Source organism: Oncorhynchus nerka, linkage group LG20 (assembly GCF_034236695.1).
Source record: "Oncorhynchus nerka isolate Pitt River linkage group LG20, Oner_Uvic_2.0, whole genome shotgun sequence".
NCBI lineage: Eukaryota > Metazoa > Chordata > Actinopteri > Salmoniformes > Salmonidae > Oncorhynchus > Oncorhynchus nerka.
In genome coordinates, this window is record NC_088415.1 from 45,495,119 (window position 1) to 45,521,871 (window position 26,753).

General features: G+C 42.3%; 1 protein-coding gene across 1 annotated transcript in view; it reads left to right on the forward strand.

The window, feature by feature from the left end:
- The window catches only part of LOC115102618 (phosphatase and actin regulator 3-like), a 56,372-nt gene extending 48,902 nt beyond the window's left edge, over positions 1-7,470 (forward strand). Inside the window, exons 8-12 of the mRNA XM_029622750.2 lie at positions 4,766-4,821; positions 5,523-5,584; positions 5,943-6,083; positions 6,505-6,581; positions 6,986-7,470. Of these exons, the coding sequence (XP_029478610.2) occupies positions 4,766-4,821; positions 5,523-5,584; positions 5,943-6,083; positions 6,505-6,581; positions 6,986-7,001 (352 nt within the window). The 3' untranslated portion in view covers positions 7,002-7,470. The remainder of the gene's footprint in view (positions 1-4,765; positions 4,822-5,522; positions 5,585-5,942; positions 6,084-6,504; positions 6,582-6,985) is intronic.
- Positions 7,471-26,753: the final 19,283 nt, after the last annotated feature.

The window sequence follows — 26,753 nt, forward strand, 5'->3', positions numbered from 1 at the left end:
TAGCAAGGCAGTAACACATGAAAACACAGCATGGTAGCAACACAACATGACAACAATATGGTAGCAACACAACATGGTAGCAGCACAAAACATGGCACAAACGTTATTGGGCACAAACAACAGCACAAAGGGCAAGAAGGTAGAGACAACAATATATCACGCAAAGCAGCCACAACTGTCAGTAAGGGTGTCCATGATTGAGTCTTTGAATTAAAAGATTGAGATAAAACTGTCCAGTTTGAGTGTTTGTTGCAGCTCGTTCCAGTCACTACCTGCAGCGAACTGAAATGAGGAGCGACCCAGTGATGTGTGTGCTTTGGGGACCTTTACCGGAATGTGACTGGCAGAACGTGTGTTGTATGTGGAGGATGAGGGCTGCAGTGGATATCTCAGATAGGGGGTGGTGAAGCCTAAGAGGGTTTTATAAATAAGCATCAACCAGTGGGTCTTGCGATGGATATACAGAGATGACTAGTGTACAGAGGAGTATAGAGTGCAGTGATGTTCGCTATAAGGAGCATTGGTAGAAAATCTGATGGCCAAATGTTAAAGAACATCTAGCCGCTCGAGTGCACCCTTTCCTGACGATCTATAAATGATGTCTCCGTAATCTAGCATGGGTAGGATGGTTATCTGAATCAGGGTTAGTTTAGCAGCTGGAGTGAATGGGGAGTGATTACGATAGAGGAAATCAAGTCTAGATTTAACTTTAGCCTGCAGCTTTGATATGTCCTGAGAGAAGGACAGTGTACCGTCTAGCCATACTCCCAAGTACTTATATGAGGTGACTACCACAAGCTCTAAACCCTCAGAGGTAGTAATCACACCTGTAGGGAGAGGGGCATTCTTCTTACCAAACCACATGACCTTTGTTTTGGAGGTGTTCAGAACAAGGTTAAGGGTAGAGAAAGCTTGTTGGACACTAAGAAAGCTTTTTTTTTTAAAAATTGTTTAACACAAAATCCGGGTAGCGGCCAGCTGAGTATAAGACTGTATCATCTCCATATAAATGGATGAGAGAACTTCCTACTGCCTGAGCTATGTTGTTGGTGTAAATTGAGAAGTGTGTGGGGCCTAGGATCGAGCCTTGGGGTACTCCCTTGTTAACAGGTAGTGGCTGAGACAGCAGATGTTTTGACTTTATACATTGCACTCTTTGAGAGAGGTAGTTAGCAAACCAGGCCAAAGAGCCCTCAGAGACACCAATACTCACAAGAATGGAATGGTCTACCGTATCAAAAGCTTTGGCCAAGTCAATTAAAATAGCAGCACAGAGGTGCTGACCTGTTGCACCCTCTACAACCACTGTAATTATTATTATCTGACCCTACTGGTCATCTATGAACATTTGAACATCTTGGCCATGTTCTATTATAATCTCCACCCGTCATAGCCAGAAGAAGACTGGCCACCCCTCATAGCCTGGTTCCTCTCTAGGTTTCTTCCTAGGTTCTGGTCTTTCTACATCTGCATTGCTTGCTGTTTGTGGTTTTAGGCTAAGTTTCTGTACAGCACTATGTGACATCAGCTGATGTAAGAACAGCTTATAAATAAAACATTTGATTGATTGACATTGCTTAGAATTAAGGGCACTGGTGACATCATTGAGGACCTTTAAGGTTGCAGTGACAAATCCATAACCTGAGTGGAAACCAGATTGCATACCAGAGGGAATACTATAGACATCAAGAAAGCCAGCCAGTTGATTATTGACAAGTTTTTCCAACATTTTTGATAAACAGGGCAAAATAGAAATAGGCCTATAACAGTTAGGATCAGCATGATCTCCCCCTTTAAATAACGGGCGGACCGTGGCTGTCTTCCAAGCAATGGGAACCTCCCCAGAAAGGATAGACAGGTTAAAAAGGTTGGAGTATCACGTTTCAGGTAAGACCCAAATGCAGACTATGTCGTAGTAACAATGTTTATTACAGCAACCAGGGGCAGGCAAACGACAGGTCAAGGCAAGGCAGGGGTAGATCACCCAGAGTCGTGGGGCAAAGGTACAGGATGATATGCAGGCTCAGGGTCAGGGCAGGCAGAAAGGTCAAAAACCGTGAAAACTAGAAAGCGAACTGGCAACAGAAACAGAGAACACAGGTATAAATAAACAGGAGATAAGGGGGAAGATGGGCGACACCTGAAGGGGGGTGGAGACAATCACAATGACAGGTTAAACAGATCAGGGTGTGACACAGAGATATGCTTGGTGATGATAGGGGCAGCAACCTTAAAGAAGAAAGGATCTAAACCATCTGATCCAGATGTTTTTTTGAGGTCAAGTTTCAGGATCTCCTTTATGACCTCGGACTCAGTGACCGCCTGCAGGGAGAAACTTTGTAGCGGAGCAGGGGAAAAAGAGGGAGAAGGGTCAGGGCTAGTCGCATTAGAAATGGTGAGAGATGAGGAAATGTTGGATGGGCAAGGAGGTATGTCTGAGTCAATTAAGAATCCTGACTCAGCCTCCCGGGTGGCGCAGTGGTTAAGGGCGCTGTACTGCAGCGCCAGCTGTGCCACCAGAGACTCTGCCCAGGCTCTGTCGTAACCAGCCGCGACCCGTGGGGCGACGCACAATTGGCCTAGCGTCGTCCGGGATAGGCCGGTAGGGATATCCTTGTCTCATCGCGCACCAGCGACTCCTGTGGCGGGCCGGGCGCAGTGCGCGCTAACCAAGGTTGTCAGGTGCATGGTGTTTCCTCCGACACATTGGTGCGGCTGGCTTCCGCGTTGGATGCATGCTGTGTTAAGAAGCAGTGCGACTTGGTTGGGTTGTGTATCGGAGGACGCATGACTTTCAACCTTCGTCTCTCCTGAGCCCGTACGGGAGTTGTAGCGATGAGGCAAGATAGTAGCTACTAAAAACAATTGGATAGCATGAAATTGGGGAGAAAAAGGAGTATAAATAAATAAATAATAAATAAATAAATAATCCTGACTCAGTGAAGTGGTGATTAAAGAGCTCAGCCATGTGCTTCTTGTCAGTAACAACCACATCATCAACATTAAGGGACATGGGCAGCTGTGAAGAGGAGGGTTTATTCTCCAGAACGTCTTGGATTTAGACCGAGAGAGAACTGCTCCTTAAAGTAACTAACTTTATTAGTAGCCTAAGTGCACTTAGTTCTCATTTGAGTATGTGGGTGCCGAGCCTTTCACCAAATGCAATTCTTGAGGTGGAGTAACTCTGCAAGATCACGGTAGAATCTGTTTTTAATTCTAATTTTCTTTATAGGGGTGTGTTTGTTAACAATACCACTGAAAATATATTTAAAAAAGGTCCACGCCTCTTAGACAGAGGAGATCAAGCTGATTCTATGCCATTTTACAATTGAAGCCATTGTATTCTTTATGCTGTTCAATGTCATCATCCAACTCTTATGATCAAACCCTAAGACAAACAGTACAATGATTACTAAATGTAATAACATTGATTTTGTTTAGTTGTCTTGTCGTAATAGTAGTATTATTAAATACATTGTCTTGAATACAAGCATGATTTTTCAGTAATTTGCATTTCATTGTATGCATTTGGTACGTATATACGTTGCCTATAACTGTTAGGGCTCCAGCAAATTGATCACCTCTTCAGAGGGAAAGAGCAGCAGTGTGGGAGGGCAATTGGCACTACTGCCACAATACCCAGCTGTGGCACGTCAGTGGCGAGTTCAGCGCGTGCGACTTCAAGGTGTGTGACCTGACTTTGGTCCTCACTCAGAGCTCTGGAATTGAGGTTTGAAGTTGGTCGGGGGCGAGACATGCTGTGAGGTTGTGTGGTGCACTCTGTCTCGCTACCTTTATCTTTTGGGCGGTGAGTTTGCCACATGCACTGAGGGCTGAGCCCTATCTATTATTGATATCAAAGTCTTTGAAATGCTCACATGCACAGGTGACTCTAAAGTCACGGGCATTTGGTTTTTGTGGACTGTTTGAAGCTTTGATGGTGAGGTTTAAGCAAACATGAATTAGTCATTATTTTGAGTTGCTTATTTGTATGACCCGGGGACCATCTTATTAGTATCCCATCATTTTTATTATATTTTAAGAAAAAACGTATATACACTTTTGTAATCAGTTTGAGATAGGCCTATAGATGTGTTGTAGCTAGCTACCCATATCAGGAGTATATACATTTAGATAGGTGAGTCAAGATAATAAATAAAGGCTAATTGTAACCTAATTTTACAATTTGAAACAAAAGCATTTGAACAATAGAAGCAACTTTGTGAAACTGAGAAATGTTGTCTGAATGATCGTGGATAACTTGAGTGGGAATCTCGTATGCACCTCCTCCCGATAGCAAATGATACATTCAGTCCGGAAAGGGGGAGGTTCGCCTGAGTAGCGCATCACGACTCAGTTCAAGAAGGGTGCTGCCTGTGTGTGTGGAGTAGACTGCAATGGATGACAGTGAAGCGCGCAGCTGCACATGCAACAGCAGACGACAGTAGACCTAGTGTTTGCTCTTCGTCTCTCTGATAATACACGATTTGAGACAATAAGTTAAGACAGCCAGAGGTTTCAACAGCGGTAAAACGTGAAATACAAAGAAATTGCGCGTCTGTGTGTATTCCAGATGTGGGGGGCGCCTCTAGTAAAGCATCATAGTCGAGGTTTAGACGCGAGATGGAAAAACAAGGTGTTCCCCAATAGAACGACTACATTGAGGAGAATGATAAGCGAACTTGGTTTAAAAGTCTACTTATTTGATGTTGACCTAGCTTGAATCGAAAATGGTTCAGAACGTGGTTCTGGTATTTTTTCGCAGGCGACTCAGCCAGAGGCCGAACGTTGAGGAGTTGGAAAGCCGGAATATTCTGAAACGTGAGTTGTAAAACTGCCTTTTAATTTACGTTTCTGCACTTTTTATGTTTCTTTTCATTGAGTAATGTGAAATTCATGCGCAGGTCCTAAATGACTCTACCAAGGTGGACAATACATACATGTATTATGATACACACATTCACTCGTGCAAAATTCAGGAGAGGGAAAGGATGAGCACACATTGTTTTCCAACATACATACTGTAACATGACTTGATGTTGTGAAATTCGTTTAGAAAACTGACCAACAGCACATATTATTTTGGGCAGGCTCTATCTAGGGTTGTGTTTCTCTTACATAAGCGTTTTAATTTCGAGATTCTATGGGAATTTGGATCTGACCCTGAGTGAAACAAGATTTACATTTAGACCAAGAATTATGTTTAAATGGTTCAAATATACATATATATCCCCATAGATTAGACTTTATTTGTAATATCTAAAGCGGTGTCTACAGTCAAACACAGTGGGACACTGGTAATGATTTCATAATCATTCACTCATAGATAAGGTTTAGGGTCAAACAGTGACATCACTGACATGTGGATTAGGGGGACAACTGATGAAAATCAGTTGAAACCTCAAGTTTTTTATTTTATTTCACCTTTATTTAACCAGGTAGGCTAGTTGAGAACAAGTTCTCATTTGTTCTTATCAGTGTCGTTGTCTATCACTAATTGCATTATTCTCATTGGTTTAAAGAGAGAAATGACCAGACTGAACAAGAGGAGAGGAGGGAAATCAAACAGCGGCTCAACAGAAAGGTATGTTACACTTTTTTATTACACTACTTAGTTACTATGTATTATTATTAATTTATTGTTATTATTGGCAATGTAATAATACACTAACAGTAAGGTACACTATGCAGACATCCCATTACTCCTGACTGAAGTACTTGTTCTGTTTTTATACTTTATTTCATGCTATACACTATTTATTTCATGCTATACACTAGTTGTATCTTTGTTTTTGGAAGTGCTCTGGAGAAGAACATAATAAGACATACAAATTTATGTCCCAAAAAATCTTGTATAAGCCTACTATTACTTTTATGAGAGCAGCATTATGATGCCAAAACCACAGATGAATACAGGAATTTCAGACCATTGTGTATTTCAGCTCAATCAGCGGCCCACAGTCGACGAACTACGGGACCGAAAGATTCTCATCCGCTTCAGCGATTATGTCGAGGTGGCCAAAGCTCAAGATTATGACAGGAGAGCAGACAAGCCCTGGACCAGGCTTTCGGCAGCTGACAAGGTGTGTGTGTGTATGTGAGAATGTCAACCATGTCAAAAACAAGGATCCTTCGACTGCATCTCCCATATTTCACATTCCACACAACATTAATGATTCCCCACTCAAATGGTAAATTGACTGGCAAATACCCTTTTTGAGCATTTTGCGATGTACATGTCCTATTTATTGCCCTGGCTACCTCCCCCATAGAGCCAGAATGTCTCACTGTTTTCTAGCTAGCTTCAGCTTTTTTTCTCACTCCATATCTCAGACTATGTCCTTGTGGCTAAGACCTTGTTGTTGTCATCTTTCTTTTGTTTACTACTCTCTCCGTGCTGAGTTTTGCAGACTGTGGGTCGATGCATGCGAGGGTCGATGGGTGCGTGGTAAGCCTCTGCTTAAGGATGCTCTCTAGTCTAACGCTCGTTTTCTTCCTCTGCAGGCGGCTATCCGAAAAGAGCTGAACGAGTTCAAAAGCACTGAGATGGAGGTGCATGCCTCCAGCAAGCACCTTACGAGGTCAGTGTGTGTTCTGTGCTTGCTTCTATTCTTGGCTGCGGCTGACTCTATTTTTAACTCCTCTTGCATGTCTAGAAAAGGTCCACAGAGCTAAAGATAGATGAGTAAAAGGGGAGGAGGGGAGTCCTTGCTTACCTTCCCCGCGGCCTGATATTGGCAAGACAAATGACAAATGCTGTCTGTCCCCAATTAAGTGTGTGTGGTAAACAAATGTCCTCCAGTCGATTTGTACCAATGATCTAGGGAGACAGCAACCCCACTCCCCCGGTGCACATAGCCGTGCTAAGAATAGCCTCACAAGATTGATGAATAGCTGTAATAATAAGTGGAGGGATTACAAAGGCACCTTCTGCGCTCATGACTCTTCCTCCCCCTCACTCTTCCCCCTTCCTTTCCTTCTGTAGGTTCCACAGGCCATGAATACGAAGGGGAGATACTTCTATGAAGAAATACTGCTGAGCCTAGAATTTTCGGTTGCTGCGTCGGCAGCGGTTAGAAAACTGCCGGAGCACTTAAAGCCATTCTTCCAGAGCCCGGTCCTTTGTCTGCAGGGTGTCCTCGATTCCTCCAGCACGCCCCTGGCCTTCATCGATAGGAGGGGTGGACGGATGGTGATGTTTGGGTGTGTGGCAGTGAATCCCACTGTGGGAGCTGCCTGGAGGCAGAATACTAAAGACGGAACCCCGGACTCCGTCTGTCTGTCCGCCCATCGGTTAAGATGGATCCGAGGGAAGAACAATCTACTTCGGTCTGTGTGCGTGTGTTTTTTTAACAGTCTCCTTTGAGAAGGTGGCAAACCCGTACGGGGAAGATGACGGTTGTGCATGTGACCAGCTTCACCTTTTACATTTAAAAAAAAAAAAATAAGTGTCACTTGGGGGGGGGGGGGGGGGGACTGTGGGACTGTGTGGTCGGTCAGGGGTAGATTTTGTACCAACTGTATATATGTCAATCTGAACCGGACTGTCAATGTCTTTACTGAAAATAGAAAACCTTTGTAAGCACTACTTGTCTTCAAAATACAAGGTCTTTAAAAAAATGTTTTTGCCTCTTATTTTTGGTAATCAGCATATTTTTTTAAAAGTTTTAATAAACGGATTGGTAGGCAGCTGAACAGAGAGCAATAGTAATGTCGTCTTTTTTAGGTATTAACAGAGGCTCACTCCGTCATGGCACATTGGCCAAAACATGAATGGGTTTGTGGGGGGGGGTGGATAAAGGTCTGTGGTAAATAAGATCTGTGATAAACACATGCTTAGGAGATATTATACATTTTGTTCTATGAGACAATCTTCATCAGCTAACACAACTTTTTGTGAACTTTTAAGCATTTATGTAATCAAAACAAGCTCATAACAGCTTCATAATTCATAAAAGTCATGATACTTGACTGATACTGTAGTATCTCATAGAACAAAATGTCTACGATATCCTAAGCCTGTATTAACCTCAGACCTTCTTTTTGGCATATATCCCAAAACCCCTTTCTTTCCCCATGAATTTCCAACTAACGAGGTAGAAAATGCAAACTAATTTAATTTTTTTAGGACTAAAAGCTGGTGAGCTCTATATGTAAAAGCAAAGCCTCGATCCAGCCTTCCCCTTTGTGTTGCTCAGAAAGTAGTCAGGTACAGTGGTAAGCAGGGTGAATGTGAGATTCATGAGTCTGGCAATGTGAGATTATATAAAGCATAACAGTTACTCAGCAAAGGACACTCAAACTGATACTCAAATGGATATTTGTCCATTGGAATAACATGAATAAGTTGAAGTACTATTTTCATATATCCCTGCCAAGTAAGGTAGTTTAGTTTACCTGAATTCACATTATAAAACATTTTAAAAGTGAAATTAACTTCAGGCTATGTTAACAGCAGGCATGCCATTAGAACAATTTTCACAGAAATGCATTATATTTTGAAAATACTACTCGCAGCGAGAGAAGGTTAAAACCATAAAAAGCTATTAACAGTGTCAAACATCACTGCAATAATACATAAATTAATTCATAAATATACTAATTCTATATTAATATCATATAAATTAACATTTTATACTTTTTAAATAAGGCATGTTTATTTCTTTAAGTTGTGCTCAATATATTTCATTGATCGCAATTAACGTAGAATGATGAGAAAACTTCATGGAACACAAACACATCTTATAAATGTGCAGTGGTACTTGATTTGGGTTTAGAACCTTGATCCCTCAGGCAGGAAACGAGCCTGTAGTCCTCTCCTCACACTCAGTATGTCCTGTCTTGTTAAAGGGAGAGACACAAAACACAGCGCTCAAATACACTCGCAACACCTCAGGGGGTGCAGTCTCAGTCGGCGCTTGTAAAGTCAGCACTTTGAGTATGGCCTACAAAAGAGGGACCTCTTTAATGCTGCGTGAGTGGAAGGGGAATTATTATTATTTTGTCTCTAGCCTAGTCACGACTGTCATTTACACTCACCATTTTCTTGAAGAGTCTGTTCTGAACTGACTTCATGCCTTTCCTCGTCAAGCATATCTGAAAACAGCAGGTGACAAAACGTTTTTTTAAGGGTTTGAACTCTTCAGTGCCAGAGTAGATAGAAGAGGAAATGGGGATAAGCACAATGCCATATAGATCTGTCATTCTCATTGAAAGAAAGTCTAAGAAGCGGTAGATCTGTTCTATGTACACTATGTCTATGCTTCCCAGTCTTTGTTTTTGAGTCTTACTTTCAGTTTGGTAAATCAGCTTGAAACAGCTGAAAATACAATATTTTTGGATATGGGAAAGATATTTCACAGCGATTTAGATCGTACAATGATTCTCTACACTACACTTGCTTGTTTTGTCACATAAACTGAAATTAGGCAAACTATTAGAATTTTAGCAACCAGGAAATGGCGGAGGGATTTCTGCATAGTGCATTTTTAAATCAAATCAAACTGTATTTAAAGTGCATTTAAAGTTTGATTTGATTTAGTCCTGTTCTTTAACTTAGATTGTTGGTTGAAATGGAGATGTGATTTAATTAAAGCCAGACTTAGTGGCACAGATGGAGCTGTCCAAGCAGAAGATGCATCTCTTTAAAAAGTTGATATTTGGTTGCATTGTCAACCAAACACAATTCAATATTATTTTTGTAAGACCAAGAATAGCCAAATGTTAAGGCAATTCTTATGTAATCATAGAAAGTGTGCATTAGGAGGGTCGTAGGTCTGTGGAAATCTTCACAATTGCTATAATAATCTGCACATGCATGTAGCCTACTTTAATGTAATCTCAATTAACTGCAATCCAGGTCATTTGCTTGTGCTATTAGATCAAGCACAATGATAACACATTAAGTTGTTGAATAAATAAACAAAATATCTGAAATTGTTTTTCCATTTGAACTTTATGTGCTAAACCAAAAATCTGACATTGATTTTCCATTGGAATTTGGTTGAGCTTTGGTTGAAAGCATAGTGATAACACATTTGGAACTCAACAATTTCCTGGCTGTCTTTTTGAGTTAGTTAAAATAGGTTGGAATCTCATTGATCAGCGTATCTACCAAATATTACCCAATTCACAACGTTGAAATTATGCGGTGTGCCCAGTTGGTTGGCTGTTCCTCTTTCCCTATTCTCTGTACTTGTTTGATCTATGACCAACATAAGAGGGCTAATGTTCGGATGAAGTAGGAGGCTAAAGTTTGGATAAAATCCACACCTGAGAGGTGAAGATCCTCTCCTTGTACTCCAGGCTGTGACACACATTGGTCTGGAAGTTGCTTGAGGGCAAAGGAAGAGAAGAAAAGAAGAGCCCACGTAAGAGCAAACGAGCCAAAGGTCAATGTGTGTGTGAGAGAGAGAGAGAGAGAGAGAGAGAGAGAGAGAAACGAGAAAATTAAATATTCAAATGCAAAACCAATACCACCATCACATTTGCATATTTTTGTGGTGTTGTGAATAAAAAAATGTAAAAACACAAATTATGAATCAATTTAAAAAACTATCTGGCAGTGACTTTCTTTTGCCTATTTTATGTTGTTGTTGATATTTATTGAACTGTCCACAAAATAAACGTTTAGATGTAAGGGTCAAACGTGAGAGAGAAGGCCCTAATTCAACAATGGGAAATGAGACCAAATAGTATTTCTCATCACAGGAGAGATCAGGTATTTTTCTTATTCATTATGTTTTAAATGGGGGCTAAAACTCAGTTTTCCTCCTAAGTTAGAAAAAAGGGAGATTTACATCTTGGGAGTGCGGTTTAACACATGTTGTTATGTTTGCTATATCCTACCCTGGCAGTTATTGTTGTTTGTTCCTCTTCGCTCACTGTAGTTGAGTTACCCCAAACAGCCTGAGCCACTGTATTATCTATGACTTTCACTAAAGGAATGATACTTGTGTTTGTGATGCTAATGTTAGCTCACAAATGTGTAAATGTTTGAGTAGGACAGAAATTTCAGCCACACCCGTTGCTGACAGGTGTATAGAATTTAGCACACCGTCACGCAATCTCCATAGACAAACATTGGCAGTAAAATGGCCTTACTGAAGAGCTCAGTGACTTTCAACATGACACCATCATAGGACAAGTCAGTTCGTCAAATTTCTGCCCTGCTAGAGCTGCCCCAGTCAACTGTAAGTGCTGTTATTGTGAAGTGAAAACGTCTAGGAGCAACAATGACTCAGCCTCCGAAGTGGTAGGCCACACAAGCTCACAGAACGGGACCACAGAGTAGGGAAGCACATAGTGTGTAAAACTTGTCTGTCCTCGGTTGCAACTACCGTCTCTGGAAACAACATCAGCACAAGAACTGTTCGTCGGGAGATTCATGAAATGGGTTTCCATGGCTGAGCAGGCGCACACAAGCCTAAGATCACCATGCGCAATGCCAAGTGTGGAGCAGTGGAAACGTATTCTCTGGATTCATGAATCATGCTTCACCATCTGGCAGTCCAACACACAAATCTGGGTTTGGCGGATACCAGGAGAATACTACCTAACCCAATGCATAGTGCCAACTGTAAAGTTTGGCGGAGGAGGAATAATGGTCTGGGGCTGTTTTTCATGGTTCAAGCTAGGCCCCTTAGTTCCAGTGAAGAGAAATCTTAGTGCTACTGCATACAATGACATTCTAGATGATTCTGTGCTTCCAAATTTGTGGCAACAGTTTGGGGAAGGCCCTTTCCTGATTCAGCATGACAATGTCCCTGTGCACGGGGCGGCAGGGTAGCCTAGTGGTTAGAGCATTGGACTAGTAACCGAAAGGTTGCAAGTTCAAACACCCGAGCTGACAAGGTACAAATCTGTCGTTCTGCCCCTGAACAGGCAGTTAACCCACTGTTCCTAGGCCGTCATTGAAAATAAGAATTTGTTCTTAACTGACTTGCCTAGTAAAATAAAGGTAAAATAAATAAAAATAAACAAAGGGAGAAATGGTTTGTCGAGACTGGTGTGGAAGAACTTGACTGGCCTGCACAGAGCCCTGACCTCAACCCCATCGAACACCTTTGGGCCTAATCGCCCAACATCAATGCCAGACCTCACTAATGCTCTTCTGGCTGAATGGAAGCAAATACCCTCAAAATGTTCCAGAATCAAGTGGAAAGTCTTCCCAGAAGACTGGAGGCTGTTATAGCAGCAAAGGGGGTCCAACTCCATATTAATGCTTGTGATTTTGGAATGAGACGTTTGACGACCAGGTGTCCACATGTGCTAAATGATCAAAAGTATGTTTCGTTCGTTGTCTCATGTCAATCAAACAAGTCCCGAAGGACTGTGGTATAATGACTCAATTGGGTAATTCTGCTGTCTGTAAAGAAATGGCCTGTAGGTTGATTCTGCAGCTACGATTGGAAAGCGTGGGGCATGCTCCCACCATTTGGGTGCTGCCAGACAGCTGTTCCGTGTTAGTGGGCATGATTGGAATCCAGACCCAACCCTCAAATATCGGTAACATCATTCATTTCCTAAATCTATCAAATCTCTGTTTTGGAAAATATTGTCTTTAATGACCAAAGTTAGTCAATTTCAGGACTAGAATGTATGTTTATGACTACATTTACAATTGTGCTATCGTGAGAATGATTGTTGAGAAATCTCCACTTATTAATAGATTCACTGTTGCTATTGAAATAATTCCAATGGGTAGGTTCAACAGAGCAAATGAAATGTAACCATATCAATCATATATCATCAATTATGCTATTTAGGCATATAGTATTTGGGAAGTCATCAACAGCTATTGTTAAAAATCAGCCCAGGATTCAATTAAGCAATACTACATGAGAAGCCATGTGTTGGTGGTGGTCTACCAGCCATGATAAAAATGTCATAACATTGCCTATTTTTTTTATTTCACCTTTATTTAACCAGGTAGGCCAGTTGAGAACAAGTTCTCATTTACAACTTCGACCTGAAATATGGACTTGAGTGTATTATATATTTTATAAAATGAGTTAACAGCATTAAAAAGCCAAATTATTTCTCAAACCATACATTTTGTTTTTACAAAACGTGATGCTACATTCACTAACACTGGTTGTCAAGTGCAATTTTATGCGCTCACTGGTCGTTAGCTCTATTAGTGTTGACTCCCATGTAAAGCAAAACTACCTAATCGCTGATTGATAGTTCTAGAACTTTGCAGGTCGCTATGGTAAACAAAACTCCCCCCCCCTTGCTAGCTAGCCAACTAGACAGCTAACACAATAACTTCAGACTGAGCTGGAAAGAGCAGACAAACTGCGTTTCGTTTTACCAACATCAAATAATGATCGACATAATGTCATTAAAAACGCTATTTTGATAAATATATTTGTACTATTTCATCCTTCCACAAGATATAGTCCAGACACAAATCTAGGGTTGCCTAGAGACGCGAACCAGTCGTTCGTTCTAAATGTTCTATTGCCATACTGGCTGTTAACGTTCTTATCCCTTGCTTGCTAGTTCACCAACTACGGCTAATTTACAGTCACGTCAAACAGTGCAGCCAGAATAACAGCAAAGTAGCTGCAGTTTTTAAAGCCGTTTTCTAGTGGCATTTATTTGGATACATCTATAACAATGAGCTAATGAGGCACAATTTTCCCTGGCATAGAAAATGTGCTGCCTCGTTAGGACACGGTTGTTCAGAGGAGCTAGCCAACAACACAGCCAATATGATCACTTCAAACTGAAGCTGGAAAGACTGCCAACTAGCTGCATTGCGTATTACCTGTTTTCTATTGACATTTATTTGTATATATCCATAAAAATGATGCCAGTTTATTCATGATTTCGACTGGTTGAGAAAAGCTGCCTGTCTATCTTGTCCCAACATGTTCATTACTATGGGACAGTTGGAGATCGAATTTCAATATTGAAACAATGTTCCACATTTCGGAGAGACAGACAGCAAGGTTTATACAATGCTCCGCTAATGAAAACTAAATGCTAGTCTAAAAGAAATGGGAGATAATGTCTAGATGCTTTTTATAGTGGAGATCAACTTAATAAATTGCCTGCTGGGCTGATGAGGCAGTGGATTGCGCAGTGAGATGGAACAGAGTAAATAGGCATGTCATAGCTTTAACCGGTGGTAACTTGTTTTACCAATCAGCATCTAGGATTTTTACCCACCCGTTGTAAAACTAAAAACAGACAATACATATAGGCCTAGGGTTTCAACACTTGGTTGATTAGAAATATATCAATATAATAGCTTCACCTTTACAGGTGAATGAGAAGTCATTGAAAATGTGCTCCTTTTGGGTGGATTACTCAATTCCAATTTGACTGACCTCAATTCGAATAGACCCTACATTTAATGAGCACACTTTCTAAGAACAATTTGAGATACTGTCGTTTTGTTCTGAACAGTCATGTGAATAGGCATGCTATGACCACATCCTAAATAAACAAGTAACTATCAGTTCTTTGGAGACAGATCCAGCATCAATGACAACTTGTATTTTTGGTCACAGTTAATTTCCCCTAAGTTATAAATTGTATTTTTGGTCACAGTTAATTTCCCCTAAGTTATAAATTGGGCAATGTGTTATATGGTCCTTTAGAAATGGAGCCGGTGATGACTAGAGGCTAGATTGCAATCTTTGCAGTGTGACCTTTCGAGCAGGTGGAACAACATTTCCCACTTTTCCCACACATTTCACACTCCCCCAATATGGCACACACACAAACACGCACCTGGTCTCTTTCTCCTGGTATGAGCGGAAAACCGCAGACTACTTCCTCCAGTATGTCTAAGGAGAGGCGAATTGATAACAGTGATTAAATCAACATACAGTCAACTAAAGCCCAGGAGGACTTCCCCATAAACAAACCAAAACTGAAAATGTTTTGTTATTTGGAATACTGCATTGTCAGGGATGTATCTTACTACTAAATAGAGTTTATGTTTGAGTTCAACTATGTTGAATCTGTTGAGCTAGGTTGGTATACCCTTTAAAATTAATGCAGATACATATTATATGGGCCCTGTCATTGTTTAAAGCACATACACATGACCAGTTGAGAGCATCTGCTAATACAGGTGTTCTCAAAGTGGGGTCCACAGGGTCTGCGGTAGTTGGTCCGCAGGGAGATCTCAATATATATACAGTACAATAAATGACTAAAAGTATGTAGGACACCTGATGGTCGAATATCTCATTCCAAAATCATGGGCATTAATATGGAGTTGGTCCCCTCTTTCCTGCTATAACAGCCTCCACCTTTCTGGGGAGGCTTTCCACTAGATGTTGGAACATTGCTGCGGGGTCTTGAAACAGGAATGGGCCTGAAACAGGAAAGGGCCTTCCCCAAACTGTTGCCACAAAGTTGGAAGCACAGAATCGTCTAGAATGTCATCGTATGCTGTAGCGTTAAGATTTCCCTTCTGGAACTAAGGGGCCTAGCCCGAAACATGAAAACAGCCCAATACCATTTGTGGAAAAGGCCCATGGAGTTGGTGGAATCGCCATTTAATTCATGGCCACTTGAGCAACTGGGACAGAGAGCTTTAATTAGGTCAGCTGGAAAAGTCTGACAGCTCTCAACTCATTAAAAAGAGGAACTAGCCACCAACAGACCTCGCTGCTTTCTCTCCCCCAACTACATCTAATGTGTGCTTCCACAAATCAACGTAAGCACACAGAATCAGTTCTCTTTCATCTGAACTATCTGTTGTGCTCAGAAGAGTGGGCCATCAAATATTGTTTATAGTAAATACCACAGCGGCTTGGAGCGCACGCTTCAAACCTATTGTGTTATATCAATGGACAATGATCACGGCCCTACAGATCATCACCGGACAATAAATCAATTTACATGTGGTTAAAATGTAACAAAATGACATGTACATATGAAGACAAACATGAAACTATGAAACATAATTATTATTTGCTAAATTGATTATCCTGAAAAAACTGATTGAGATTATAGATTGAATAATTTTACCAGGTAAATTGACTGAGAACACATTCTCATTTGCAGCAACAACCTGGGGAATAGTTACAGGGGAGAGGAGGGGGATGAATGAGCCAATGAATGTAAACTGGGGATTATTAGGTGACTGTGGATGGTTTGAGAGCCAGATTGGGAATTTAGCCTGGACACCGGGATTAACACCCCTACTCTTACGATAAGTGCCATGGGATCTTTAATGACCTCAGAGAGTCAGGACACCCGTTTAACGTCCCATCCGAAAGACGGCACCCTACACAGGGCAGTGTCCCCAATCACTGCCCTGGGGTATTGGGATATTTTTTTAGACCAGAGGAAAGAGTGCCTCCTCCTGGCCCTCCAACACCACTTCCAGCAGCATCTGGTCTCCCATCCAGGAACTGACCAGGACCAACCCTGCTTACCTTCAGAAGCAAGGCAGCAGTGGTATGCAGGGTGGTATGCTGCTGGCCAAATGTATTTGCATTATCATGATTATGATTATGATAAACGGTTATGATCCTAAACGACTCATGTTTCATACTCATCATCATCCATACACTGTTTACCAGGGGGCAGGGCTACCAATGTTAAGGCTAATCTGAAGATGGTGCTGGCTAAAGCTAAAACTGTCAAGTGTAGAGAGTATAGGGATATTGTTATCCACGTCAGAGGTTACCAAGCGCATCATAGCTTCAGCGTGTAAATCAGCTAGAAAGATGAGTCGGCATCGAGTAATTGTCTCTGCCCTCCTCCCAGTTAGGGGGAGTGATGAGCTCACAACTCAATCGCAACTCAATCGCTAGTTGAAAACTGCCCCTCCCAAGAGATAGAATTTGTAGATAATTGGCTCTCTTTCTGGGACTCACCAACAAACAGGACCAAGCCTGGCCTGTTGAGGAGTGACGGACTCCATCCAAGCTGGAGGGGTGCTCTCATCTTACGAACATAGACAGGGCTCTATCTCCCCTAGCTCCACAATGAGATAGGGTGCAGACCAGGCAGCAGGCTGTTAGCCAGCCTGCCAGCTTAGTGGAGTCTGCCACTAGCACAGTCATTGTAGTCAGTTCAGCTATCCCCATTAAGACCATGTCTGTGCCTCAATCTAGGTTGGGCAAAACTAAACATGGCGGTGTTCGCCTTAGTAATCTCATTGGAATAAAGACGACCTCCATTCCTGCCATTATTGAAAGATATTGTGGTATCTCACATCTGAAAATAGGGCTACTTAATGTTAGATCCCTCACTTCCAAGGCAGTTATAGTCAATTAACTAATCACTGATCATAATCTTGATGTGAATGGCCTGACTGAAACATGGCTTAAGCCTGATTAATGTACTGTATTAAATGAGGCCTCACCTCCTGGTTAAACTAGTGACCATATCCCCTGCGCATCCCGCAAAGGAGGAGGTGTTGCTAACATTTACGGTAGCAAATTTCAATTGACAAAAAAATAATGTTTTAATCTTTTGAGCTTCTAGTCATGAAATCTATGCAGCCTACTCAATCACTTTTTATAGCTACTATTTACAGGCCTCCTGGGCCATATACAGCGTTCCTCACTGAGTTCCCTGAATTCCTATTGGACCATTTAGTCATGGAAAATAATATTATCATTTTTTGATGACTTTAATATTCACATCGAAAAGTCCACAGAACCACTCCAAAAGGCTTTCGGAGCCATCATCATCCTTTCAGTGGGTTTTGTCCAACATGTCTCCGGACCTACTCACTGCCACAGTCATGCTCTGGACCTAGTTTTGTCCAGTGGAATAAATATTGTGGATCTTAATGTTTTTCCTCATGATCCTGGACTATCGGACCACCATTTTATTATGTTTGCAATGGCAAAAAATTATCTGCTCAGGCCCCAACCAAGGATCATCAAAAGCCGTGCTATAAATTCTCGGACAACCCAACGATTCCTAGATGCCCTATCAGACTCCCTGCACCGACCCAAGGACATCAAAGTACAAAAATCAGTTGGAAAGTGTCTGTCTGATAATTTCATGAACTTCTTTGAGGAAAAGATCATGAACATTAGAAAGCAAATTACGGACTCCTCTTTAAATCTCCAAAGCTCAGTTGTCCTGAGTCTGCACAACTCTGCCAGGACCTAGGATCAAGGGAGAGACTCAAGTTTTTTAATACTATATCTCTTGACACATTGATGAAAATAATCATGGCCTCTAAAACTTCAAGCTGCATACTGGACCCTATTCCAACTAAACTACTGAAAGAGCTGCTTCCTGTGCTTGGTCCTCCTATGTTGAACATAATAAACGTCTCTCTATCCACCGGATGTGTACCAAACTCACTAAAAGTGGCAGTAATAAAGCCTCTCTTGAAAAAGCCAAACCTTGACCCAGAATCTTTTTTAAACTATCGGCCTATATCGAATCTCCCATTCTTCTAAAGAAAAATGTAAGCTGTTGTGCAGCAACTCACCGCATTCTTGAAGACAAACAATGCATACGAAATGCTTTTAGACCCCATCACAGCACTGAGACTGCACTTGTGAAGGTGGTAAATTACCTTTTAATGTTGTCAGACCGAGGCTCTGCATCTGTCCTCATGCTCCTAGACCTTAGTGCTGCTTTTGATACCATCGATCACCACATTCTTTTGGAGAGATTGGAAACCCAAATTGGTCTACACGGACAAGTTCTGGCCTGGTTTAGATCTTATCTGTCGGCAGGATATCAGTTTGTCTCTGTGGATGGTTTGTCCTCTGACAAATAATCTGTACATTTCGGTGTTCCTCAAGGCTCTGTTTTAGGACCACTATTGTTTTCACAATATATTTCACCTCTTGGTGATGTCATTCTGAACACTGATCTCTCTTTTGACGAACATATCAAGACTGTTTCAAGTGACCGTAGCGTACGTGTAGGTATGTACGGCAGGATCAAATCGGAAAGATCGGTAGGAGCAAGCCCATGTAATGCTTTGTAGGTTAGCAATAAAACCTTGAAATTAGCCCTTGCCTTAACAGGAAGCCAGTGTAGGGAGGCTAGCACTGGAGTAATAGAATCAAAAAATGTTGTTCTAGTCACGATTCTAGCAGCCGTGTTTAGCACTAACTGAAGTTTATTTAGTGCTTTATCCAAGTAGCCGGAAAGTAGAGCATTGCAGTAGTCTAACCTAGAACCATGTTTGTCTATAGAGATTGCATGGCCGGGTGTGGCTGAAATAGCCGAATCTACTAATTTGAAGGGGTGTCCACCACAGAAGGTTGGTGGCACCTTAATTGGGGAGAATGGGCAAGTGGTAATGACTGGAGCTGAATTAGTGGAATGGTATCAAATACATCAAACACAGATTGCCAGGTGTTTGATACCATTCCATTTGCTCTGTTCCAGACATTGAGCCATTCTCCCCTCAGCAGCATCCTGTGCTGTCCACATACTTTTATGTGCAGACAGACAGACAGAACCAGTCAAAAGTTTGGACACCTACTCATTCAAGGGTTCTTCTTTGTTTAAAAACAAACACATTTATGCATTGTAGAATAATAGTGAAGACATCAAAACCTATGAAATAGCACATATGGAATCATGTAGTAACCAAAAAAAGTGTTATATTTTATATTTAAGATTCTTCAAAGTAGCCAGCTGTTGCCTTGACAGCTTTGCACACTCTTGGCATTCTCTCAACCAGCTTCATGAGGTAGTCACCTGGAATGCATTTCATTTAACAGGTGTGCCTTGTTAAATGTTAATTGGAGCAGGGGCTCTGCTCTGAGGCTGACCATGTGTTGCTCCCAGCCTGTTGTGTGTGTGTGTGTGTGGTGGGGCCTTGCTGCTCAAGGACATTTGGGCAGTCAGTGGCACCTGAGATATTGATGTCAGTAACCCTGTAGTTGCCAGCTCACTAAGTAGTTTATACTTGTGTACTACTAATTGACCTGTGGTTGTGAACTTGCACATTGACAGAGAAGACATACTGCCGGACAGTCTTCAGAGACTGCTTGGAGTGCAGCTCCATCTGCCTGGATCAATTCTGAAAAAGTAACCCATTGTCATACTCAAGTAAAAGTTAAATTCACCCAGTAAAATACTAGAGTAAGTCAAAGTATTTGGTTTTTAAGTAAATATAATTGCTAGAATGTACTTTATCAAAAGTTTAAAACATGTCACATTTTTTATATTAAGCAAACCAGATGGCACATTTGTTTATATCGACGGATAGCCAGGGGCACACTCCGACATAATTTACTGTTGTGTTCAGTAATATAGTGTCGTAGCTCAGTTCAGTATTGAATACTGTTGCTTTAAGAATGTATCAGGCATGTTGTGCGTGAACAGAGGCGTGAGGATTGGATGAGTGCATTTTGTACGAGTTGTTAACATGTTGATCTGAAGTAAAAACGTTTAGTTTAATTGCACAAGTAAAGTAAAGTACAGATATCCCAAAAAACGACTTAAGTTGTACTTTAAAGTATTTTTACTTAACTACTTTACGCCACTGCACTTAAGGTTTCTCAAAGAAAACAAAATCCTCATCACAAAGGCATATTGATTAAAGGGGAAGTTCAGGATTTTACAACTTGTTAGTTTATGGCCGAGGAAAAACTGCAATCCATGGTTTGGTTTTCAACTACCATTAGCTAACAATCAGCGGAGGTGAATGGGACGTGTGCATGTTTTATTTAAATGGCCAAATCATTGTAAAGTAAAGTAACATCAAACCAAATATGAAGTTGATGTGGCATGTCAGTTTACTTTACTGTACGAGTCAATAAAACAGTGGGTGGTAATTTCTTTTTAAGGATTAGTTGGGTAAAAACGACTGTTGGGTCCAACCATAGAAATACAATTCCTAGAACAGTATTCCCCATTCAAGTCCTCAATGGGTCTGTGTGAAAAGTGGACTGGCAGCTACATTGAGTGTACTCATAGGAGTAATGGAGGAAGTAAAAGCAACATTCTATTTTCTATGGGTCCAACCTGGAATTTCCTCTGGAGCTCAGAGCTGATCTGGCGACACATGTCGTGAGGGAGGCGAGGCAGCTCCCCCTTGGCCTCCACGTCCACACTGGCCTCCCAGCTGGATGATGTCACCATGTGGGACGACACCACCACGCTAAGGTCCCCCTCTGGAGACACGTCCATGACTAGGGACAACACAAATGCAGGCACATAGTCATGAACACCCACACAGGAGCATACAGTCATGAACGCACACAGTCACAAGGACATACAGGGGCAGCAACATCATGGCTTAAACCGTCTTAAGAACCTCTTCATAGACTAACGTGTTTATAGCACTCCATCTCCCACATATACTGGATGTGTAAGTGCATCCTTCAACCTTCAACCTGCTCAATGGGTTAAGATAAATATGGCAGTTGGTTTGACTAAATCATAACTATTATTACTTGTTCTGAAGAACCGTGGGGGTAGGTGAATCTCTGTCGAAAGGTTTTGTGGATTGCTGTACCCATAGAGATGCATGACATTTAAGTGTTCTATTCAATTCCATGGCTGTACCTGTGTCATGAGCGCTCTTGCTGCTCTAGATGTGGTGCTATATTTTCGTGGTCGTCCGGGAGGGCCCGTCCTTTGTTCCTCATCCCTCCTTCCCTTTGTCAGAGCTGCTCTGTTCCTCCCATGCCTGGGTCTGAGTGTGGAGGTTAGGCTTGACCACTGAGGTGAAGGAAAATAATTACACTTTTTATTAAAGAGGTATTTTGGGAGCTGGTTTGCCAATTCTGTGAACACATGTAAAAGTGTACGGATGTGTATCGAATATTGTTGAAAAGAAATAAAAACGTTGAAATGTCGTTCTCGCTGGGTTTAAACAGTTCCCTGGGCCTCATCTTGACCGCCTGGCCCCCTCTCCGTGTGGCTCGCTCTCCCTCCCCCTCCACGTTAGTGGGTGAGGGGTGGCAGTTGTGGCAATTGAGCCCTGCGCAGGGACCTATGAGAGGGGGACCAAATGATTGAACCAGACCAGATGATGCTAGATTTAAGATCAGATGAAATAACTTGTCCTCATCTTTATTACAGCCAATCTTTCTTTGTGGACACAGGTGTTAATAACAGCATTTTCTTTCAGGGGGTTACAGCTGTGGTCTTTTGCCTGACCGGTGAAAGCTACATTGGTCCAGCTTGTGCCCTCACTCAGACGATGGGGTTTTCTAGGGGGTAACAGTCATTTGTTAACCCAGAAGTTTGTGGTCGAAATATTGCGTTAGTGCACTCCTTTTGAGCAGAGTCCAATGGTCATAAATAGTGCACTACATAGGGAAAAGGGTGCCATTCCAGATGCAGCCCTATAGTTATTTCGTGGATATGAAGGGCTCGGCAGACACTGAATTGGTGCCTACTAACCATAAGCCCAGAAACGCCATTGAAACAACTTTTCAGTCTCGGTCTCTGTGTCCAGGGACACTGGCCCTTAGTATTCATACCTCCAGTGCAGTGGTCAGGGCTGCTGGGTTGACCACCTCCACTCGGGTCGATGATGTCACTGACCCAGACGAGAACTGGCTTAGTGTCACCACGGGAAGGAGGCAGGCAGGCCCGGGAGCCAAAATTAAAGGTGAATTGTTCTGTCTCCTGTAGAGGACTGCGACTGGAAGAAAGGGCGGAGCCGACTTCTGCAAGCCCGTGGAGGTCAGGAGGGGCGAGGAGGCGTGACTGGGCCAGGGATAGAATGGGCTGGATAGGGTTCAGCTGGGGCTGCAGAAGGAGGGGGAGATCGAGGGGCAAGAGAGAGAGCAAGAGCGAATATGGGAGGCCATTGAGGATATCTGGGCCAGTATGAATCAAATGTTGGATAAAAACGTATAAAAAGATATACAGTCGCTAAAAGCTGCCAACAAAAGTTAGTTATCAAGATGCTACCAATACCAGCTGCACACACAACAGAATGAGGGGAAACTCATGCAAGAGCTTGCGCTATGGTCACACTACCTCAATTCAACTACTAATGAGTTAAACATACACCTAGAAATTCCATCTCAAAATTGTCAGAAGAGATTTGGCGCAGCATTAGTCCAGTATCTTACCTCTAAGGCACTGGGTCTCTGGGCGCAGAGGCTAAGTGTATTGCAAGTGGGAGTGAGGAAGGGGAGAGAGGGAGCCTTAGCGTTGCTGTCACTCCTCCTTCGAGGGGTTCTGTAGAAGGAAGAAGGCTGGAAGCCCCACAGCTGTGAGCAGCTCCAGGGCAGGGGAGGCGGACAGGTAGCCCAGCGTGGTGAGGGGCAACCGGGGTAAGAACACTAGAGACCTCTCGGATGTGGTTATGTGTGGGTTAAAACACCTTATTTCACCTTTATTTAACCAGGTAGGCAAGTTGAGAACAAGTTCTCATTTACAATTGCAACCTGGCCAAGATAAAGCAAAGCAGTCCGACACATACAACAACACAGAGTTACACATGGAGTAAAACAAACATACAGTGAAAGTAGTAAGAAAGTAAGTCTATATACAATGTGAGAAAATGAGGTGAGATAAGGAAGGTAAAGGCAAAAAAAAAAGGCCAACACTGGAACAACACTGGAATGGTAGAATGTGCAAAGTGGGGTGCAAAGGAGCAAAATAAATAAATAAATACAGCAGGGGGAGAGGTAGTTGTTTGGGCTAAACTATAGATGGGCTATGTACAGGTGCAGTAATCTGTGAGCTGGTGCTTAAAGCTAGTGAGGGAGATAAGTGTTTCCAGTTTCAGAGATTTTTGTAGTTCGTTCCAGTCATTGGCAGCAGAGAACTGGAAGGAGAGGCGGCCAAATGAAGAATTGGTTTTGGGGGTGACCAGAGAGATAAACCTGCTGGAGTGTGTGCTACAGGTGGGTGCTGCTATGGTGACCAGCGAGCTGAGATAAGAGGGGACTTTAGCTAGCAGGGTCTTGTAGATGACCTGGAGCCAGTGGGTTTGGTGAGTATGAAGTGGTGGGTAGTATATGGGGCTTTGGTGACAAAATGGATGGCACTGTGATTGACTGCATCCAATTTATTTATTAAAGATTTTTTTTTTAAATTTACCCCCTTTTCTCCCGAATTTTGTGGTATCCAAATTGTTAGTAATTACTATCTTGTCTCATCGCTACAACTCCCGTATGGACTCGGGAGAGACGAAGGTCGAAAGCCATGTGTCCTCCGAAACACAACCCAACCAAGCTGCACTGCTTCTTAAGTAGTATTAATTTCCGCTGATGTTAATCCCTGTACAGGGACAGCAGCCGTAAAAGGTTAACAACCTTTTACGGCTGCTGTCCCTGTACAGGGATCAACATCAGCGGAAATTAATACTACTCGATACAACTCAAACTTTCATTAAAACACACATGCAGGGTACTCAATTAAAGCTACACTCGTTGTGAATCTAGCCAACATGTCAGAATTTTAAAATGCTTTTCGGCGAAAGCATGAGAAGCTATTATCTGATAGCATGCAACCCCCGAAATACCCAAAGGGGACGTAAACAAAATAATTAGCGTAGTCGGCGCTACACAAAACTCAGAAATAAAATATAAAACATTCATTACCTTTGACGAGCTTCTTTGTTGGCACTCCTATATGTCCCATTAACATCACAATTGGGTCTTTTTTTCGATTAAATCCGTCCATGTATACCCAAAATGTCCATTTATGAAGCCCGTCTGATCCAGGAAAAACTGCTTTCCAAAACGCAACGTCATTTTTTAAAATTAACAAAGTTGCCTATAAACTTTGACAAAACACTTCAAACTACTTTTGTAATCCAACTTTAGGTATTAGTAAACGTTAATAATCGATCAAATTGATCACGGGGCGATCTATATTCAATAGCAGCAAGTCTTGAAATCATGGTCCATATTCTCCCTTTCATAACTTCCTCCGGTGTACTCGATGACAGGAAGTGTCTATTTCTCATTTGACCAAGGATTAACTTCAACCCAATTGCCAAGACTGGCGACATCGTGTGGAAGCTGTAGGAACTGTAAACTGGACGCTATCTATTTTCCCTTGCCATAGACAATACAGAGACTGGTGGAGTGATATTTTTTGTTTTTGTTTTTTTTGTGAACAGTTTTCCTTGGGATTTTGCCTCCTACACACGTTCTGTTATAGTCACAGACATGATTTAACCAGTTTTATAAACTTCAGAGTGTTTTCCATCCACACATACGAATCATATGCATATACTATATTCCTGGCATGACTAGCAGGACGTTGAAATTGTGCGCGATTTTTAACAAAAAGCTGCGAAAATTCGCAGCCTCTTTAACACAGCGCTCATCCAACCCGGAAGCCAGCCGCACCAATGTGTTGGAGGAAACACCATGCACCTGGCGACCTGGTTAGCGCTCACTGCGCCCGGCCCGCCACAGGAGTCGCTAGTGTGCGATGAGACAAGGAGAAGTAGAGAAGTAGTTGGTGAACCAGGCGAGGCAATCATTTGAGAAACCAAGGCTATCGAGTCTGCCGATGAGGATGTGGTGATTAACAGAGTCGAAAGCCTTGGCTAGGTCAATGAATACGGCTGCACAGTATTGTTTCTTATCGATGGCGGTTATGATATGGTTTAGGACCTTGAGCGTGGCTGAGGTGCACCCATGACCAGCTCTGAAACCAGATTGCATAGCGGAGAAGGTATGGTGGGATTCTAAATGGTCGGTAATCTGTTTGTTGACTTGGCTTTCGAAGACCTTAGAAAGGCAGGGTAGGATAGATATAGGTTTGTGGCAGTTTGGGTCAAGAGTGTCCCTCCCTTTGAAGAGAGGGATGACCGCAGCTGCTTTCCAATCTTTGGGAGTCTCAGACGACACGAAAGAAAGGTTGAATAGGCTAGTAATAGGGGCTGCAACAATTTCGGCAGATAATTTTAGAAAGAAAGGGTCCAGATTGTCTAGCCTGGCTGATTTGTAGGGGTCCAGATATTTCAGCTCTTTCAGAACATCAGCTGATTGGATTTGGGAGATAGAGAAATGGGGAATGCTTTGGCTAGTTGCTGTGGGGGGTGCAGTGCTGTTGACCGGGGTAGGGGTAGCCAGGTGGAAAACATGGCCAGCTGTAGAAAAATGCTTATTGAAATTCTCATTTATAGTGGATTTATCGTTGGTGACAGTGTTTCCTATCCTCAGTGCAGTGGGCAGCTGGGAGGAGGTGTTCTTATTTTCCATGGACTTTACAGTGTCCCAGAACTTTTTTGAGTTTGTGTTGCAGGAAGCAAATTTATGCTTGAATAAGCTAGCCTTAGCTTTTCTAACTGCCTGTGTATATTGGTTTCTAGCTTCCCTGAAAAGTTGCATATCACTGTTCTATGCTAATGCAGAACGCCATAGGATGTTTTTGTGTTGGTTAAGGGCAGTCAGGTCTGAAGAGAACCAAGGGCTATATCTGTTCCTGGTTCTTACTTAAGATTGTGAGGAAGGCATTTAAAAAAATAACCAGGCATCCTCTACTGACGGGATGAGATCAATATCCTTCCAGGATACCCCGGCCAGGTCGATTAGAAAGGCCTGCTCGCTGAAGTGTTTCAGGGAGCGTTTGACAATGAGGAGTGGAGGTCGTTTGACCGCTGACCCATTACGGATGCAGGCAATGAGGTAGTGATCGCTGAGATCTTGGTTGAAAACAGCAGAGGTGTATTTAGAGGGCAAGTTGGTTAGGATGATAAAGTGCCTTGCGAAAGTATTCGGCCCCCTTGAACTTTGCGACCGTTTGCCACATTTCAGGCTTCAAACATAAAGATATAAAACTTTTTTTTTTTGTGAAGAATCAACAACAAGTGGGACACAATCATGAAGTGGAACGACATTTATTGGATATTTCAAACTTTT